The 21,119-nt window shown below is 40.8% G+C and overlaps 1 protein-coding gene across 1 annotated transcript in view; it reads right to left on the reverse strand.

The window, feature by feature from the left end:
- Positions 1-1,587: 1,587 nt before the first annotated feature.
- lrpprc (leucine-rich pentatricopeptide repeat containing) overlaps positions 1,588-21,119 on the reverse strand; it is a 58,086-nt gene continuing 38,554 nt past the window's right edge. The window contains exons 26-38 of the mRNA XM_084947914.1: positions 20,915-20,983; positions 20,699-20,789; positions 19,987-20,129; positions 17,826-17,949; positions 16,311-16,437; positions 12,809-12,897; positions 12,523-12,727; positions 10,511-10,638; positions 10,296-10,411; positions 5,942-6,016; positions 5,181-5,265; positions 4,004-4,146; positions 1,588-1,865 (exon numbers count right to left, since the gene is read on the reverse strand). Coding sequence (XP_084804040.1) covers positions 1,800-1,865; positions 4,004-4,146; positions 5,181-5,265; positions 5,942-6,016; positions 10,296-10,411; positions 10,511-10,638; positions 12,523-12,727; positions 12,809-12,897; positions 16,311-16,437; positions 17,826-17,949; positions 19,987-20,129; positions 20,699-20,789; positions 20,915-20,983 — 1,461 coding nt within the window. The 3' untranslated portion in view covers positions 1,588-1,799. The remainder of the gene's footprint in view (positions 1,866-4,003; positions 4,147-5,180; positions 5,266-5,941; positions 6,017-10,295; positions 10,412-10,510; positions 10,639-12,522; positions 12,728-12,808; positions 12,898-16,310; positions 16,438-17,825; positions 17,950-19,986; positions 20,130-20,698; positions 20,790-20,914; positions 20,984-21,119) is intronic.

Consider the following 21,119-nt stretch of genomic DNA (forward strand, 5'->3'; position numbering starts at 1 on the left):
CATCACGGCTATTTTGGCAACACGCAATGCTCCTTTATGCAGAAATATTAGGGGGATACTAGGTTTATATATCACCATAACTTAGAAAACATGCTGGTTTACATCAGAAGTTCCTTCTTCTGTGCCTTAATTTGTTTTCCAAATGAGCTCCGCTGACCTCAACAAACCCGCAATCTTCTTGGGGAAAAACCAGTGAGTGTTATCTAAGACCTGGCTCTGAGAGGGCTGCGGGCATTGCATTACATGAATATCTAGGGAATATCCGAGGCCAGCACAGAGTTCAATGTCGAGTAGAGGAGAGCTGCAGAGAGCTGGGGTTAGACAGCATAAGGTCATCTATCAGTCAAGCAAAATGTCTCCCAGATCAGATCAATGGCTACATGTCTTCCATGAAAATGTATCTACACACGCAGGAGCTTTCTGAGCAGACTGTGTAGGATGGCGTGTTTGAGCCTATTTTATCGTTTCATGGCTTCAAGACTGTCACAGGTACACTAATTGTGGGGTTGCCAATCACTTGAACAAAAAAAGGAAGAAAAAATAACCAGGTCAGGACCTCAGTATGTGCCCTTGACCTTGCACAAGCTGGTTGTTATTGATACCTTTGTAATATTTTTCTAGAAAAGCACTACATAAATACATTTTACTTACAGTATGTACATGAAGTATGCATGAAGCTTTCTTCACACACAACAATGAAAGTCTAAATTTTCTCTATGCTCACTCAAAATTCAGACTTACAGACCTGGACCTGCTAGATTTCTGAATTCACAAACATATGGTAGCTAATTATGTGCGATAGGAAAACCTGGAGCCTTCAGTGCACAAACACTGAAAATATAGTATGTAAGCCACACCTTAAACTTAAGACCAAAACAAGCATTTCAGTGTTTGAAATATAATTTTAATATTGCAAAAACAGTCAAACATACATTAATATATTTGCGAGCTTCAACACTTCTTTGAAAAGGACCTTTAATAACATAAATTTCCAAATTGTGTTTGTTTCTAGCCTGCCACTGGAAATTACCTTACATAAAAAAGGAGGAAAAAGCCCACCATTAGATTAATTATGACCTTTGACTCAAAATTAGTCATATATCCATCCATTCATCTCATTTCTTCACATTTCTTCAGCTTCACATTGTTGTTTGGGTATATAGATTATAATGTAGGGTATACGACAAATACAAAACCTATTCACTCATGTGCTCGATATGCATTTGTATGTTTTTACACATGCTTTAAAACAGGTATTACATTTAATTATGTGTTTAACTTGTGCAGAGGCTCTCAAAAAGCTCAAGTCAGAAACTTGAGCGTTGGTGATGTAATGCACATGCAACACATGACTCCAGTCGTTTTGGAGATCCACCTGAAACATGTTGAAGAATTTATAGGTTTTGTGGCTATAACCTAATTCTGTAAAGTAAAAGATGCACTACCTTGAAAACTGTTGTTCTTGAGTAAATGCATTTTGTCCCCTGAGCTGCACGCGATTAAGACATAAAACATCACCCAAGGTGGGCTGGGTATTTTGAAAATGATTTTTTTTTTTTAAATTGCACAAAAACCTCACACACTCGGTCTGGGTTCCTACCATCGTTTATTAGCATAAATACTTCTGTACATTAGCAACATGTTCAACAGTATTGATACCGCAGTGGACAGAATCTCAGCATCCAAAAGTTACAACACAACACTCAACATTTCAGATTGAACAACTCATATAAAAAAAAGAAAGAAAGGAAGAAAATTGTGGGATTTGCAATGAGGTATGAGGAGAGGATGATTAATTTTTATTCCTCCGCTGTCGCCTGGGCTTTGGCAGCTCTCAGCTTGTCTGCATAAAACTTAAAGGACTCCTGCAAAGAGAAAGCAAAGGCAGACCATTCAGCAACAAACATCCCAACACCTGCTCACCTGATGCAGCCTTACACTGTAAGGCGTGTTTTGTATCTCGCCTCTTTCTTAAAGTAAGCGGCACTGGAGCCCTCCTGGGTCCGTCTAAATAGTCTCCAGTCTCCAACCAGGTTGTCTCGTTTCATCTTTAAATCCCCATTAATACACAAATAAGGGATTTGTAGCACATTCCCCAAACACGCACTTCCGTTCTTTGCCTCTGTTCCTGGCTAATTAATCAGTGTTTTGATCCAGACAAAGTGTTGTGGTGGGTGTTTTTGGGCGGGGGAGAAGGTGAGAGCTTTTCTGCAGATTACGCCAGCTCCTTACAATGTACGTTTGCTTATTAATGTAGTAATTAATGCCGATAAATCGCCGTGCTCACTACAGAGAGGGAGAGGGAGATCCTGGCACGCGTTTCAAACAGTTTCGAGGGGGTCAGAGCACCCTAATTAAAAATATCTTATTTCCTCTAAAGGTTTGTCCACATGTTGGCTTATTTGGCTACATTCTGACAAAGTTCAAAGCATTTAGAAATAAAAAGAAATAAAACTGAAACATTTCTTTTTGGAAACAGGCTGCCAGAAAATGCAAACCTCTATACATTCGGAGAGGATGAAGACCAGCGTCGGGAGCTGCGCTTTTATTTGTAGAAACTTCTCAACACCGTGACTCTTCACCTTTCCCTCTCCTTGCAACTCTCCTCCCTCTACTCTGTTTATAAAATCCAGCAATCACTTAACTACCCTGGTGTTCAGTAAATAATGTAAGAGCTTCTCTACCTTCATCCCCTCTTTCTCCTTCTATCTTCGTACTGCAGGTGAATGATGTGAAGGTAAGGCTCCGGCCTATACCTGCCTCAAGGGGACAGCGCATCAAAAGTGCTGTGGCTGAGAGGCCTGTGTGTGTGTGTGTATGTCCTCTGCTAAAAATAGACCCACATCAGCTTAAAAAAATGTTCATCGTGCTGAAATGCTCAAAAACACTATGAACCCAAAAAGAAGAGTGGCTATTGCAGTGACACCATCTCCCTTACACAATATATGTACTCCGTGACTCTGGGGCGCCATTTCTTACTCACACACACACACACACACACACACACACACACACACACACACACACACACACTCTAATGGCTTCAGGAGGCTTGCTGCAGGCCTGGGCATGCTGAAGTATACTGAGCGGGCATACTGCTCCTTCATATTAGTATGGCACACAGAGACCACAGCACACATTAGGACACCAGCACAACAAGTGCTAGCACTGGTTAGGAGCTGTGAGGTGCAGCAGGCCAAACAGAGCATCTCAAGAGAGGAAACAGAACGCAGTGACGGCATAAACTCTTAATGCAATTCTAACTCATATCCCTGAATTAAAGATGACAGTCTGCACTTCAATGACAGCTTTAGTGTGTGGTTTAAAATCCACTGTGGTGATGTACAGAGGCAAAACATAAGGAAAAAGTCATGTTTAAAGAAAACTTGCCAACTGGAGCTTCATTGTCAATTCTTTCTTAAGAGGTTAATTCACTGCTTAGTTAAAATTTGTGTTCACCCTAAAATGAAAGTCAGAAATGTAAAGAGAAAAAACATGCATTTAAAAATGCATCATAAATTCTGTTTTAGGTTTATTTCTAGTTGTAGTGAACTATGCTTTCCATGTTTATGCTGGTAACACAAACCAAAATGTTGATAATATGAATGCAGTTGCTCATAATTCCTTCCACAGGTCCAGATTGTCATTTGTGGAGGTCTGATGCAAACTCAGTATTTTGTACACATCATTCAAAATTCACCTCTAACCCAAAAATCAATTGTCCAACTAATATTTCTTGCTTTAAAAAAAAAAACAAAAAACTTTTTCCTTTACACCAGAGTTTGAAATGTACAACAGTGTGGAGTACACAAAAGCTTCACAACTGAATTTTCTGAATGAATGAAGAGCAACTTTTCTCCTGCAGTTTTTCTGCCCTTCATATCTATGGTTCATTTTATTTAATCAAACCTCTAAAATGTTAAAACACAAACACATCCGAGTGTTTGCTCAAAGCATCTCCTGTGTGTGTGTGTGTGTGTGTGAGAGAGAGAGGGAGACTTACGGGGGGCTCGGGGAAGGGCACCGTCTCTCCTGCTTCGCGGTAAAGCACAGCCAGACGTTTGAGTGACAGCTCGTCTACAACTATCCCCTCCTTCTGCATCTGCTCATGCAAAGCCTTGGCTGCTGGTAAGTCCTTATCCAGAACTGCCAGATGAAAGTGGGGGGTGGGAGGGAGAAAGTCAACAAATGAGACAAGAAACATGTCTTATTTGAATTTGGATATTTAGAGAAAACTGACAGTGTGGTGGGATAATCATGTTATTTTCCCGGCAATTTATTGGTGCCAAGAAATGTGATTTTTAAATGCAGCTGCACATTTGACTATCTGTGCATTTCCATTTTTTTCTTGGCAGTGTGACACTTTCTTTTTATTACTTGTGTTTGTTGGTTCAATGGAGGAGGTGGAAAAAGAGAACAGAGGGGAAGAAATAGGCGAGGAGTCACTGGCACCGTGGAAAATATATTCTCAATTAAAAACAGCAAAATAAGGCTTTATAGACATTAAAAATGATAACAAGAAAAAAAATATTAAAGGGTCAGTAACTTTCATTTTTAGGGAGACAAACCTGAAACAACTGCACACACATATCTGTGGTTGTGTGCAGCCAAGAGGGAAGGTCACAAAGGTGAAAGAAATGAGAGTGAAAGGAAAAAAGAAAAGCCCTCAAAGAGAAAAAAGAAAAAGTACACAGATGGGACAAAGAACGGAGGCGAGCAGAGCATCACTAATTGCTTCCCCTATGGCTGCCTTGACCGACCAGCGAGCTAATGCTAATTAAATAGTCATGTCTTCTCATCTCTGGTGTGACAAGGTACGGAAGAAGGGGGGACTGGTGGGTGAGAAGGTGAAGTGAAAGCAAAGAGAGGAGGATAAAAAAGAAAAAAAACTGAGGACAAGAAAATGTAGACAGGAGCAAAAAGGTGGAGAGAGGGGGGAAAAAGCTGAGTGGTGGAACGTGTTGAGATTAGCACGCTAGGCTAGCCAGGACAGCTAACTCATTAGAGGACATGTGTTCTAACCCCTGAACGCTTTCCTACACACACACCCTGAGCTTGACCTGATGCATTGTTAATGGGTCTGTTAATGTTGACTTAGCTACAGTCCAGTGAACCGCATGCTGCACTACCAGACCCGTTCAGCTCTTCTGTAAGAACGAGTGCCTGTTTATGCATCTTACCGTGACATTTCATCAGGTATGGGTACAGCAGTTCCTTCTCCGCAAAGTCTGGAATCAAGCTGAACAGGTTCTTGAGCTTACCCACCTAAACACAAACACATTACACATGCAAGGACGCGCATGTAAGGAGTTGAACTGTGATTCATATCCCGATAACAAAATAGAAATTAAAATATGCTCCAACAAAATGGGTAAAAATAATAATGCTGTTCAAAGGTGAGTGTGCTTTTTAAACATGGAACAGACTGCAGATGCTCAGGTTCCTAATTCCACGTGTGGCTATTTGAACTAAGTCATATTAAGGATTATTTTGCCTCTCTGACATTTCAGACTTCATTCAGAAAGACAAAAATCAATGTAGATGCATTTCTGTGTACTCAACTTCACCAAGGTGAGTACACAGGCACAACTCAGGGGATGCTCAGGCAATCTAGTACATCCCAGTGCCTTCAGAAATTGACATTTGGGATTATTAAGTGGTGAGAACTGGACTTCCAGGGGAAAATCCACACATATCAAGATATGTGAAAGGTCCAGAGGTGCACAGAGAGGCCTACTTGAAGGGGATTGTGGCCAAATGAAAACATTAATAGGGTCAAAAATAGGGACTAGATTTAGAGATCTGAGACATCAGGATTACAGCAGTCACTTGAAAGGAGAAGTGTAGTTAAATATCATAGAGGTTGCATTTTGATTAGTCCATAATTAAGGAAACCCACTTGGTCACAAATAATGTGTTCACGAATGATAGAATTTCTTACCTGCCCAGGTGTCTGAGCCTTTTGGGTTACAAAGGACAGCAGCACTTCCTTCTGTTCAGCCAAAGCATTGCAACGCTGCATTAGGACAAAAGAGACAAAAAAAGAGAGAGAGAGAAAGAAATAAGAGCTTAAGTGTGATAGTCGACAGCTGATCCTCTCGACTCTTTCTGAAGTCAAGAAGACACTTCAGTCTTCTTTTTAAATAGGTACAGTATATAAACACACACACGCACACTCCAGCACACCCAAGCATTCGTATAAACATTCGCACACTCAGGGTTACACTCAAGTTAAAGGATAATTATGAATCTAATAACTACTCATTTCTTTATGACCTTAATAGGTACAGAGCTTCACAAAAAGCATAATTATTGCTAAGTCCAACTAAAGGCCATGTCTGTTACTCAGTGGAAACATCAGTACGGTCATAGCGTGACTGCTTCCTGTGCAGCTTGGACTGGAGCGATTTACACTGATGAGCTGATGACAGGAACTCAAAACAGAAGTGAAAAAGTTTCAGGCAGATTCCAGCAAATAATTCGCCACAAACAGGCGTCTTAACTCTTTATCTTTTAGGAGTAACCCTAGCGGTTGAAGAAGTCAGACAATTTGTGTTTGTTACAACATAGAAATAATCAACCAAAGCTTTGTGACGTTAAATCTTATACCATTGGAAAGCCTGCTCATGAAAGAGTACTGAACATAACCACATTGGCTGACTTGTGACAAATACTGGTTGAAGAGTGCGACCAAGGCTGTTGTGGCTGTGTATGGTTCTTCCATTTCTATTTAAAACACATAAATACATTGAGAAACGATTCTAATGTTTGTCAAATCGCATCTTTATTTATCTATAGCGTGTTAAAACTCGTCATTAATGGTACGGGGAGGTCACCTTTATGGGGGACACACTTAAAGTTGCTCTTTTTAAAGAACTGTCAGAGAAATTGGTAAACTGGGTGTCAGATTTTGACTTCCTATTACACTGAAAAACAGCATACACCCCCCCCCCCCCCAGTAACTGACATGTTTCTGTCACTGGCCAGTTAACGACTGCTTATTGTGAAAACACGCAAACATACATATGATATACTCTGTGGGTTTGTGAAGGACATTGCCTTTCTGTGACTGAGTGAGTCTCTTGGCTGAGCTGCGTTGAGGTCCGATTACTAGCCAGTCGTAAACTGACACGTTTCCCTCCTCTGCTCCGCGCAGAATTAAAAGCGGATGGCCTGCAAGGCTATTAACACGCAGCTTCACACACAGACACGGAGCAGCCTGCCTTCTTCTGGAGTCACTAAGTGCAGAATAGCTTTAGTACAATCAGGCAATTAGACTACCACTATGCTACTTCACTTTTTGAAGCAACTTTGCTCCATGCTCTCATTCGCTCTCCTGTATTTTTTGCCCTCCCTTGCCACTCCAAACAGTCCCAGTGGTAAAGCCGCAGCTGAACAGACCTACCTTCTCCTTTGCTGCTCACACACACTGCCTAAAAGCTCTGGATACCTGGGGAATTCTTCCTCTTTTTCCTCAGTGACCTCTCCCAGCGCAGTTATAGACGAGACTGTAACGCACACACCTCACAGCTTCTTTCTCGCTCCTTAATGACTTCATCCCTCTCGCTCCCCATCGACCTCACCTCCATCTCTCCTGATATACTTGTCATCATTATAGTGTGCTTGCCTGCATAAAAGCTTTTCAGAGTTGTGGTCCTGCTTCACTTATGGGATGGAGGAGTTGGGAAGCTACCCTGCAGTGACCCTGGAAGAGCAGCTTGGAGGGGAGAGTCAGGAAAACGAGAGGGACAAACCACAGCATGTAGCTCAACCTCGGTCACATGTGAGACTAAACTCAAACTTTAACAACAGGACGGCACATGTTACCATGAGATATTCTTGTAATTTTGGTAGGTTTATCGTATTTAAAGTAACATCTCACAGATATTTACCACAGCACCTTACGGTTTTTCCGAGTTTACAGCAAAACTATAATCTTGAGATCAAATAAGCTATACAAGCAATCATTCACCCCCACCAGACTTCAAAAAGGGACACTATCATTATCAGTGTTGACTTTAAAGTTTAAAGTGACTTTAAATTTGCAGTTTTCAGTCTTAAAATTTGTTTGAAGTTCATATATGTGCAATATTTGATCCACCCTAGTAAGCGCCTTGCAGTTCTGATGCATCTTTTAATTCTTCTGGATGGTTAAAGTGAAGCTGATGTTTAATCATTTTATTCAGGGGGTACAAATGAGGATTATTTTGATGGTACTTTGATATTTTTCCTAACCACGTTCCCCTTAGTGCCTGACTCTTACTTCAAAAATTAAAGGTGAGATTACTTTCTAAGGCTCTGCAATAGCGTCTTATCCAACCTATTTTCTGAGATTCCCCCCCTATTATCGTCAGGTCCACTGCAACATGAAAAATACAGTAAGGAAAATATGTGGTAAAAGCAAGAATGTTACCATTTAATGCATTGCTTTCTTATATCAGTCTGAGGATGTCACTGTTCAATTGCACTCTTATTTTTTAAGCCATCCTGTGCCATTTATGTGATTTAAACTTTATTACTTTTTCCAACTGACTTTATGTGTTTGTCTTTAATATTGTTTGTTTGTTTACAAATTTCTCCTTTTACTGATCCATTTCTTAGCATATACATGTGTTTATCGTGTTTTCTGGGTTTGTATTAGACTTGTTTTTAACCTGTGATCCCTGTTCTGTGTATTTTTGAATACTTGCATTGTTAATCCATCAGCTGAAAAGCACTTTGGTTCAAATCCTGTTGTTTTTAAAGGCGCTATATAGATAAAGGTGATTTGAGTCATCTGCATTTGTGTGGGGATTCATCAGTGCACACAGACTAGTGACTTCTTTAAAAGCCATATTAATTGTCAACATTTGGTAGCAACTTATGCTGCTGTGCAGACAAAATGTTTCAGAGAAGGCCTATTTTAGACTTTATTTGTCTCTTGATTTGATGTTTTACTTAACAGGGAAGCAGTGTAAAGGTGAAACCAGTGTCCCATTGATTTAATTTTGTGTTAATGCTACAGTTTTTTTTTTAAATTTAGGGTTTTTTTTAAGGATTCGCAAGATCCCTCGATCAAACCAAGGAGGAGACACAGCCTCCCAGGTCCTTCCATGCAGAGCTACCTGGTGTGGTGTCCCATTGCGAATAAGGGACCATTATTGTCCCAAGAGATGCACTGAACTTATTTTGTACATTGCAGGCCTTCGATTCTTCATTTCTGTCTCTCTTATTTTGCACCATGCTCTCCATCCATCTCCTGTCTCTCACCCATCTAGCTGCTACATATTTATATCCCCAGGCTCAATGCAAAGTCATTGAGCTGTAATATACGAACTGTTGAATAAGTGAAAGAGTAGGAGGCAAATTTCAGACCACAAGACTCAGTGGTGGAAAGCGGACAAGCTTTTCCTGACATCAACGCAAGGTTGGATAAATAAGTGAACGAATGTGGCAGGAGAACCTCTCCAACAACACTGGGGTCTGACAACTGGATGAAAGCAACTGGGAGTTGTGATGGACTAAATTCACTACAAGGTCCCTTGTTGATATTTTCTCCCCTCTTTTGGCAGATTTTAATTACTTTGATATCATAATTTAAAATGTAAAAGCACAGAGCAGTCAAATGGAGAAGCGCTCACTGGGACAGAAACACCCCATATGATTTAAAATTTATCTAAAGTGGTCACAAAAATAAAAAAAAAATTGAAGAACATCACTTAGTATGTGCATTTTGCTCCAATTCCAAGCTGAATGAACAAAACTCAGCAGGGCTTAAATAGTACCTTAACTTGGCCATAAGAAACAGTTAAGTTTTCATTTTCACAGCAGATTCTTTCATTTCTATTTTTGCACATTTTTTTGTAATAGTCACACACTTGAATTTACTCAGGACAACCCACTGTGTTCCTCTTGTAAGACATTCAGCATCATTCAAGTCACTCTTATCTTCAAATCGAGGTTATTGAGAGCGGGCACAGTGAGAAGCACAGTGAGAAGCACACAGACTCCTTCACGCCGTGATTAAATTGTGATGAAGTAACGTGAGAAGAGTAATGTATCCATGTATGAAAGGTAGCTAATTTCCCTCTAATATTAATTATGAGTATTCTAGCTCATCTCAGCCACTGAAGGCTACAACCAAGCCAGAGGAGATAAATAATCTGAATCTAACATACCTTTGGACAACACTTGGCTAAAAGTATACTTCTGACACTTCAAACCAAAATGTCTTGGCTTTTAGCCTATGAGCTATTATTCTCATACACACACAGACACACAGACACAGACACACACACACACACACACACACTTACAGCCAGCATGAATTTGGCGTCCTCCACTTTGTCCATATCCAGCAGCTGGAGGAAGAGGTCTGAAGCTGGTCTGTAGCAGGCAAAGTGGTTGGCTAGCCGCTCGGCCATAGCGCTCACTACAGAACGACATGTTGTGTTGGTAAAGGATTATTGAGCAACACTCAGTTTAAATCAGTTACTTTGATTGTGGCCTTATATTTCTGCTTATGTCTTACACTTGTCCATGGCATGGTCATTCCCAGCTTCCAGAACCTTTCTAAAGACGAAGGACATGCTGGGGTTTGTGCTGTCTGGACTGGTGTAGATTCCCTCCAGCAACTCTACTGCAGACGACACATCATCACTGCAGAGGGAGACGGATACAAATTTTCTGTTATATTCACTCACCTGCCATTTTAGAAGGTATATCTTTATAAACGTTCATTAATGCTAATATGTAATCGTCCTATGGCATGGCATTAACACAATGCATTAAGGCATATAGGCATGGATGAGATGACCTGCTAAGTTCATTCTGGTTTATTGAAACTGGACAACGTGAAGACTGGAAAAAAAAAAAAAACTAAACTAAAAAACAAACAAAACAAAAAGTTGATGACAGGGTCAAAGTTTGGCTTAAACAACATGGAAAGGATGGATCCATCCCGCCTTGTATCAGCAGTTCAGGCTTCTGCTGGTGGTGTAATGGTGTGGGACTTTCAGGCTTGCTAGTGCTCTAGTCTTGCATTTATAAGTCGCCAGTGAGAGCGGATATATGGTTTATTATTGTGATGAGCTTAAGACTAAAAATATGGAGTTGGAAATTCGCGTAAAACTCGAACGTAATGCAACACTTTAAACCTCACAATGTGATTTAAGTTGTCCAAGTTCATTAGAGGGAAAGCAGGTTCCTTGTTTAAAAGTTGGACTTGTTACACACCCAACCACCACCAAACCTCCACACCTGATTTTGTCCTCAAAAAAGATCAGGTTTCATTCTGAATTCTGAACTTATTATGCGTAAACTGCAACATGCATAAACCTCCAATACAGCTGTTTTTAAAGAGACCAAGAATGGGATAAAGTGGCCGATAAAACGACAACAAAACCAAAACAAACAAAAACTCCAAAATGCCATTTTTGGACTTTAAATATATCTAAAACGTAATATTAAAATTATATTAGTTTCACTTTTTGTCCCTTACAGCCTCCCTCTGAGTGCACACTCCTTCTCCCGCCTATTCTGTGAAATGTTTTTCTGCTGAGGTTGCCACAACCACACAAAGCCTGCATACCACAGCGTTACAAACCTAAAACAACTCAAACTGGCAACCCAGCTACACTACTAACACTTTATGCTCCCTGCTCACCCCCTGCCATCACCAGTCGTGATGAATATTTAACTTCCAGGGTGTGTGTGTGTGTATATATATATAAGTGTGAGTGTCTGGAGGTGGGGGAACATATCTACGCTGATTGTTGCGACTGGGACCGTCTGAATAATTCAGCAAAGGGCCCCTCTAAATGTGGTGCCCCGCTTTCCGGGACCGCTTGGTTTTCCGCCGCTGCTCTTAACCAGTCAGCTTGACTCAGATACAAAGGGGAAGCATGTGTCAGGGAGGCTCAGAGCGCAGCTCCCAGAGGTCAGAGTTCAAGCTGACAGATCCGCGCTACGATGGCCAATCAGGCGTGAGACTGCCTTGCTGTTCTTCACTTCTCGCTGTCCCTCTGAGATGGCGCGGGGATGCCTCTGTTCGAGCTGGCGCACAGCTCTAATGCACAAGTGGCACAATGAAACTTTGATGCACAATGCATTTTATTATTTTGCTCTGCAGTTTGAGAAGAGACAAAGGAGGAACGGAGGACGGCTCTTTTCATGACATTAAAAGGAACCCATGAATAATCCTATTATGCCCGTGTTTCCCATTTGTACTTAACGCCCTGGCAGCCCTGTAAGCTTTTACTTTAACAGTGTGTCAGCCTGGATCTTGCCACACTCTCCTGTGGGGTAGTGCATTAAACTGTTTATATCCAACAGTGCTTATGAAATGGCATAAAAGACTCACTCGACTGCGTTGAAACATTTTGCTCATGCAACCTATCTTCAGTCATCTTTTTCCTGCTAAATGTCCATACATTTCACTACACGTTGGTGGTGATGGATGAACAGATATTGGGGAATGTCTGAAAAGCTGTACATGCTGTGAACCTAACAGGTCCACTGACAAATCTCCACATATAAACTTACTTTTTGATGTGTGCCAGGGCAGTGTTGTTGACAAACACCATGCTGGACAAGTTGGGGCTTGTACCAAGGCTCTTTATTAGTGATTCCACATCCTGGATCCCCTCCACGTTGCCGTGACTACCCAGAGCCTGAACCAGCCTGGTGATGGCAAGATGCGAGGGCACATGGTCCAACTGAAGCATAGACTTCAGTCTCTCAAGAGCCTCTGTGGAGGAGCGCAACAAGTGACTGTGTGTACAAAAAACAATGTGTATGTTAGTGTTAAGCATGCATGTCCATTTCTTACCTTTGACCTGGCCTTTCTTGCTTTGTGTGATGATGAGTAAACTGCTGGCAATATCAGTCAGCTTGAAACCTGGCACCCGAGTTTCAGCACTAAGGGAGACAAATAATTCCTTGGTTATCTGTGGAATACTACAGTAATACACAAGAAAAAAAACAAACTAGAGAATACGCTAGGAGTGCACCAATACATCAGCCAAAGGGATTGATGATGTTTGTTTGTCTCACATCAATTGTGAGCTACTAAATGCTAAAATAATTTCCAATTTTATATTAGTTACACAAGATGGATAAATACGAGAGTTTTGGAGAGTGAAAGGAAGAGTTTACAGATGATAGCGCGACCTGCTGTTATGTATGGCTTGGTGAGGCCAAGCTGAAAGTGGCAGGGTTGAAGATGCTCGTATTTTCAATGCGAGTGACCAGAAAGGATGGGATTAGAAATTAGTATATCAGAGGGACAGCTCAGGTTGAGCAGTTTGGAGACAAAGTTTGAGAAACAAGACTGAGATGGGAAGAAAAGAAGAGGACCACAGAGAAGATTCGTGGATGTAGTGAAGGAGGAGATGCAGAGGGGTTGGTGTGACAGAAGGGGATGCTTGGACTAGGCAGCAGGCAGGTTATCTGCTGTGGTTACGCTTAACCACCGCTAAAAGACGACGACAATGAAGAAGAGAATTAAGATTTCATGTTGTTCTTGCACAAAGTTGGAAAGTAATAAACAAAACCAGAAACAACTATCCATTTCAGACAAAGCTGCCTCTGAGCCCATTGTAAGAAAAATGTTCTACTAACATTTTATTTATACCTTTTTTGCTAAAATTCAATTTGTCACATATGTAGTTGAGTAAATTATGTAAAAATAAGATAAATGTACAAATCATGGCCACAGTGTTTCTGTTTGGGTTTATTTTTAAAAATATTTGACTCTCATAATGCCTCTATTAATATTTCCATTTCTTGATATCAGAAATACATAATATACATGACAGATTTGTTCCATATCTGAACGATGCTATGGGCAAGTCCATTATTTCCAACTTTAAAGCCGATACTGTATCTCTAAAAACACATCTTTATAATGTGCGATTGCCGTGCGACGGTGTCTTCTCCGCCATTATCAGGCATCGCATTTTGAAAAGCGTTAGACTCCAGAGAGAGAGAGGGGATAAACGCATGAGCTGAAAGATATATGACAGACAAGACAATAGGAACAAATCTGATTGAAAACAAGTCTGAGCTTCTCTGTGACCTGAAAATAATGCAGACATCAAGCGGTTGATTGATGTTGTCGTATACGTGATGTTCCTTCCTCTGGGAGCTGCTCCCTCTCATCAAATCCTCCTCCTTTCACTCCGCATGTCCATCTAACTTGCTGTCCTTTCCAGCCCTCCTCTTTTTCATTTCTTTGCCACTAAAACCTCAATCAAGCTTGCCTCCTGCCTTTTTCCCCCCTTTTTATTATTATACCCCTGCAACCAGATTAATCTGCCCGCTCAATTGAGCATCAGGCTGGCAATCTTTATCACTGTGGCGACACCAGGCCGGGCAGCATCCGGCGGCCGCTGTGACAGGGTCACGCCGGAGATTGGAGGAGTAACAGGGTCGGCGACAGATTGCTGCGGAGACTGAGCAGCGGGGTCAGAATTATTCTTATCAGGTGGAAGAAAATCTCCAGAAGCTGTCTCCCAACACACACTCTCACCTTCTCCTTCTAGGGATATTGTGCGTCACCCACTTCTTCTTCTCTCTCATCATCACTCTCTCCCAATCCCTTAATCTCACCATAAGTACCCCGCTGCTCAATTCTGTACAGATTACCCAAAAACAAACACACCCACACGCACTGAGAATTAATGCCTATAGCGTCTTCATTATCCCCGTACGTGATTAAATCTAGCCCTCCTCCCCTTGTTCACTCCTCTTTTCCCATTTAGCCCCTTTTATCTCCATCCTTTCCTTTCCATTTCCATTTCTCCCCGACTTTCCTCTCAGCTCATTTCACTTCTCATTAAGAGCGCAGATAAACTAAGCTTTTATCCAGGCAGGGATGCCATAAACCAATTCAAACAGAGACTGGAGATGGGTTATCGCTTGTATTGCCTTGTGCTTGTTGAAACACGGCTCTAAAATTGATATGATTATTTCTCATAATATAAGAGAGTGAACCATGTAGGGAGCTGGAAACAGGGAAGAGACTGATAGTGTAATAGATGTTTTTACATGTTTTTTCTTTCAGCACAAATTAGTAACTGCAGCTCTTCAGTCAGTGTGTGTCATTATGTTATTATCGTAACTCTTTGCTTCTGTGTTTCTCCTCTGCAGAAAGAAAGTGATATAAAGAAAGGGACAAAAGGAGACAGAAAAAAGGGAAAGTTGGAGATTACCTATAAAAGACAAAACAGAGAAGAAGATCAGCCCTGTGCTAAGCTCGCATCTTTAATACCTCTGTCTGTCCATCCATTCGTCTCCAGGCCTAAGCCCTGATATGGCCCACGAACGAAACAACAACACATGATACATTACTAATTGGAAGAAGACCGATGTCCCTGCACAAAGTCACCCGCTTTCCAGAGAACCAAAATTAATCTATATATCCAAGCATGTGTGTGTGTGTCTCTCAGGGCTTAGTAAGAACCATTGTCCATATCCAGCAGAACTGAATGTGTTAGCACACAATCAGTTCGTAATCCTCATGTCTACTGAGGAGCTGCAGATTTAGCCTGAGGCGACCTGCTACCACCAGCTGAGGAGTGACAGGAAAAGTAGCAGAGCATTAAACTACATGTTGAATTGTAAGTTTAATACAAACTGCTGTGCTTTCTGTCTGCTTTAGGGGCTGGATATTTCACTTAGGTTAACTCTTCTAAAATATGAACAACTATGGAAAGGAATCCTTTTTGTTTTGCTGCTGTTGATTTTCAAGGAAAAACTAAACACAATTAGTTGGTTATCATACTTAGATATTGGGAAAAAATCTGATTGCCCTTCTAAAACAAAAGCTAAAACCCACTCCTTGTAAATCAAAGCAGATGTATGGAGAGAACTGCATTATGTCACGCCAAAGTGCTAATCCTGACAGCATTAGAAAACCCTCCTACTGCATGTTTTAGGGTGTGATCCATTATAAAACTGATAATCCATCATACAAATTCACTTCAAAGCTGACTGTGAGCTGGATGAAGATGAATTCACCAGTGACATTCTTCCAGATGCGACTTTAAAATCTGCAATCCAGGCATTGTGTGAGATTACCAACACTTGCATTACACCTATAAATGAAAAGGGTTTTTTTGCATTGTGCGCATGACTGTATGATTTTCATACTAGACATTAAGCCCCTAAACACAGCAGCGTTTACAAGTCCACATAGACTTCTGCACAACCTGAAGTCTTTTTAGCAACCAGGGATACGTACAAGACAATAAACTGAGACTATAAGCAGTAATATTTTAATGCTTTTTTCCAGATGATTTTGGCACAAATCAAGATATTAATACACCTACATGTCCTTGACTGCCATGGCTTCATCCATAGATCCCTCGGCCAACAGAGCACGAATCAGGTGGTCGTAGGGGGAGGGGCCTAGTGCCACACCTTTTTTGTCAGCTTCCTTTAGCATCCCAAATGCTTCTGCAGGAAGAAAGCAAGAAAAAAGGGAGAGGGGAAAAGTGAGTCATGAGATTGGCTGAGATAACTGAAAAATAGAATTTAAGATTATCCTTGTATTAATGGATTGGAACAGCCTAATCTGAACACACAATAGTAAAACATGATGTTACCATTTCTCCTCAATATTTATAGGAAAACATGTATTTGCGGTATCTAAAGTAGTTGGAAAAATTATATATTTGTAATTACATACAAACATTGTTTAAAAGGTAATAATAATTTAAGGTGATGTTCTTCAACTGTGGTGAAGGCAGTATGACAAATAAATTCTGACATGTATCTTTCAAAAATCAACCACCTGGCGAGGTGTGTGATGTTTGGATACCTTGAAATTGTCCAAAAGTGTCTGTGACCGCCTTAAAACTTGAACAGTTATTAAACCTGACCCATTCCTATGACAGCAGGCACTTTATTGCGCCTTTAACAGCATCTGTTTCGAACAGTCACCCAAGACTGCTATATGAACTACTTCATTTCAAGTATAATTTGACATTTATTCTTTTCCCCCCTCAATGAATCAGCAGGCTTGGCACTCAGTAGATTTCACCAATAGTACAATTAAAAAAAAAATGCTGGGTCAAGAGGAAAATGCCATGCCTACACAGCATGAATCAGCAGAAAGCAAAATGAAAAGGTGGGCAGGTAAAAACGCCACATGTCAGAAAGTTAGATGCTCAATTTTGGGGAGAAAAAACTTTCTTAGGAAAGAGAATCCCACGTAAGAGTGTAACAGACTGTAATTTATCAAGATGTTAACTGGGGTTGAGTAAAGAAAAACATTTCGATGCTTTTGGAGATAATTTGTTTTGCAGGTGCAATACATACATTGCCATGAAAAAATACTTACCCCTTCCCGATTTCTGATTTTTTTTTGCAGATTTCTTAATCGAAGATCAGTCAAAAATAACCAGAGCAAATACAAACTGTAGTTTTTAAATGATGATTTCATTTATTAAGAGGGAAAAAAGGTATCCAAGCCTACCTAGCCCTTTGAGAAAAACCAATCGCCCATTAACCTAATAACTGGTTCTGCTAACTATGGCAGAAACAACTGCAATCCAGCGTTTGCAATAACTGGCAATGAGTCTTTCACATGGTTTTGCAGAAATATTGCCGAACTCTTTGAATATAAAACATTGAAAAAAGATATTAATGCTATCACCATGAATGTCGGGAAAGTAGGAAATTGCCTGATAAACAATTTCTATTTTCTTATATTCTCAAATTCTAGTTTTAAGAGACTGGAATTGGTCATTTTATACACCTCTGATGTTTTAAGTATGGCAAATGTAGTATGTCTCCCCTCTAAGTCTTACAGGAGAACAATAGCAGGACCTCCTGCTGCTTACCTTTGGCCTTGCCCTTCTTACAGAGGGCCAACAGACGGACCTGGTAATCACTAACACTTTCAGTTGCAGTGGGGGTTGTTGTGAACTTGACCTGCTGTGTGGTGGCAGCTTGCTGGTACCAGGTCTAGAAAAACAACACACATACACACGTGTAAAACAATGCTTAAACTCAGTCTGATGTCCACAAAATGCAGCTACATCCAAGTATTAAGGTCTGAAACATGTTCAGCTGTGTCCTGGGAAAGAGCTGGTGCGTTTATGTGCATATATGACAGTGCAATAATGCCTGACAGGCAGGGCAAGGTCCCATAATGCTCGGTCACCCATGTAGCAGCAAGGGAAGGGGGTTAAGCTGTATCGGCTGGGGGCAAATTAGGTTTGGCACCCCAGGGGCAAAGGAAAAGTGTGCGTGCTAGAGAATGCGTGTGCTGGAGCGGGTGGTGTCAACTCAAGAGCCCCTGGGGTCACGAAGTTCATCGCTTCAGGCAACGGCAATCACTTTCTGTCTCATCATGCTTCAGGCTGCTTCAGGCGCGCACACCAAGCTCAGGAAAAATGCATAGTGAAGGAATGAAGCAAACAAGAGGAATTTAAGGCTTTAAGACTTCATCTCTTTACTAATTATTGTATTTAATTAGTAAAGAAATAAAATTTAATTCTCTCCATTTAATTTCGTTACAGCTGAACACTCATATCGAGCCAAGCATCAAGCGACAACCATATGGTAGCATTTAGTGTCTGGCTAAATTAGTCTGGCATTACAGATTTAGAGACAGATCAAGCTGTAATTCCTTTCACCAGCCAACCGGTCTGATTGACTACACTTCAGATCAGAGCTTCAATCCTGTTTCCTCTGCATGTAATGAACAGGGGCTTAAAGTATAGCAGAGTAGGGGGGCTGCATGGAGAGCGGCTGATAAGAGTTTTCAGAGGTTGTTTGGGGGGCGTGGGGGGGTTGCTCCTACAATCAGAGTCTGGGGTCAACCTGCTCTTTGGTTAATCAATTCAGTCAGCAACAGTTTTATTCAGACAAAAAAAATAAACATGTAGTGTCATCTAAATTTTAAAAAAGCAGTAATTAGACCATTGTGATTTCAATGAGGGAGTGCAACTTTTAAAGCACTTTGCCACATCAGTACAGGACCAGTAATGTACCGAATATTAAATGTAATTATTGTGTTATTACCATGCAATTTTAGGTATAAACCATCAAAGAGGGCTGAGCAAGCCTTAGTATTGATTACTATAAAACAAACAAAACACTAAGAAGGCACAAAATAAGAAATACAGGAAAAATAAAATCAACAGTACCGCCTGTTAAACAGTCACAAAAGTGTTAGAATTAAAAAATATTTTAAAGAGAGAATTATAAGATTAAATGAAATTGTCTGATCTCAATCATCAGACTGTTCCTCCTGTTTGAACATCAAAACAGAGCTCAGTATCCAAAAGTCCCTGCCAGGCTATGAGCTCAATGCTTGACATTTTAGGTGAGCTACACTTAGTGTAGGCTAGAGAAGTGGAATTCTTTCTGACCAATAGGTAATATATAAAAGTTATTATCAAATGAACTTTGGAAGGTTCTGAGATAGCCAGGATTTGATGTCATTTAGAAAGGTCAATAGATTGTCAAGGCTACTGGTGTTGCACAGCAGAGAGAGATTTAATACTGTGTTATGAGCAAAAGTGAATGGGCAATATTAAGGCTATGAATGATCTGGCTGAGAGGAAGCATTATATTCAAACCATAAGTGGTCCTGGGACAAAGCCTTGGGGAACGCCTCAATGATTTGTTAATTATTGATTAAACAATGACTTAATATAATATCTCAAAATAGCAACAATCTCACATCATAAAAAAATAGCTTTTTAGACAATAAAAATTCCAAAAAAAGGAAATATTACCTGACAGGTAATTACTTCAACTGATCAAATTGACTGCCGTGATTAAAGACTTAATGAACAGGCCCACTATGTTGAGTCTTACCATTGGTGCTACAGGGCTGTATGCCATATTTAATATCAGGCACCTTCACAGCTCTTTCTTCTTGCCTTTGCTTTTAGGTTTGCCTTCCCTGCTCATGGCAATCATCTTTCAAATAACAGACCTGCCAACTGAGCATTATTGGGATTTTCATTTTATTGTAAGCTGGGACTTTACCTCAGGTACCTCGAAAGGGACCTCCTGGCCATTACTCTTCAGGATGTCTGCCAGTAAACGCTGAGTCCTCTCCCTGGGAATGACGTTCTCCTCCTGCATCTTCGTCCACATGGCTTCTGCCTTCTGCCAATTGTTGGTCTCCTCTGAAAGCAACCAGAAACAAAGCAGTGAGAATGAGAAAATGTTTATGATTTGTTATTGGAAGCCATGACACACAGACCTGTGAGCCTGTATAGTCAGCTCACTACCCAGCATGCTCAAGAGAGCAATTTCTGACAAAGCGCTCCATGCTGAGAGAAGGCAATCAAAGCACTAATCTGATCAACAGACTGACCCTCAACTATGCTGTAATTTATCAAACACACCAGCTAGTGGTGTGTGCGTGTGTGTGTGTGTGTGTGTGTGTGTGTGTGTGTGGGAAGGGTAATGGGTCGACAATCAGCTTTAACACTCCAATCACAAGCGTTATCTGTTCTGCTCTCCAGTGCAGCAATCACACCATGTCTTCTGCTGACTTCTGACTGATCCCATTCTGCTGCACACTCAAGGTCTGGGAATGAGCTCAGGAGGCACACCCAGAGGTGAAAAGTCACAACTGAAGATGAGGTCAGGGAGGGGGCGGGGGGGCAGTTTGTAGGTCAAACCCACAAACACCCACAAACAGAGAAACCAAATAAAAGAGCACACAGACAAATGAAAGGAAAAGACTTACTGCAGAGCCGGAGGAGATAATTGTACATCTCATCTCTGTCGCACTCAAACAGCTTGGCTGTCATGTCCACCATCTGCTCCAAGGCCTCTATCTGTACACACAGACAGAATATATACTTTAACTTTGTTTTTTTTTTTCTGCATTTATATTCTTTTCTTCTTCTTCTTTGTGTGGCTTTGGTAATTTTAGGCCTGTGTGTGTGTTTGTGTTACCTACCTGGTTATTTAAAATGCATTTCTCTGCATACCACTGCATGCGTCCAGGCTTTGCCCTCAGCCCAGGGGTCTAGATAAAAGAAAACAGACAAAAGAAATCAGTTGATTCATTGATAAATAGCAGCTTCAGTAAATTGTTCCTCACATGTCTCAGATGTCAAATAACTGGTCAGATGCTGCATAGCAACAAGATATACTTCAATTTT

Source organism: Perissodus microlepis, chromosome 13, assembly GCF_051167445.1.
Source record: "Perissodus microlepis isolate ML-2025 ecotype Zambia chromosome 13, ASM5116744v1, whole genome shotgun sequence".
Classification (NCBI taxonomy): domain Eukaryota; kingdom Metazoa; phylum Chordata; class Actinopteri; order Cichliformes; family Cichlidae; genus Perissodus; species Perissodus microlepis.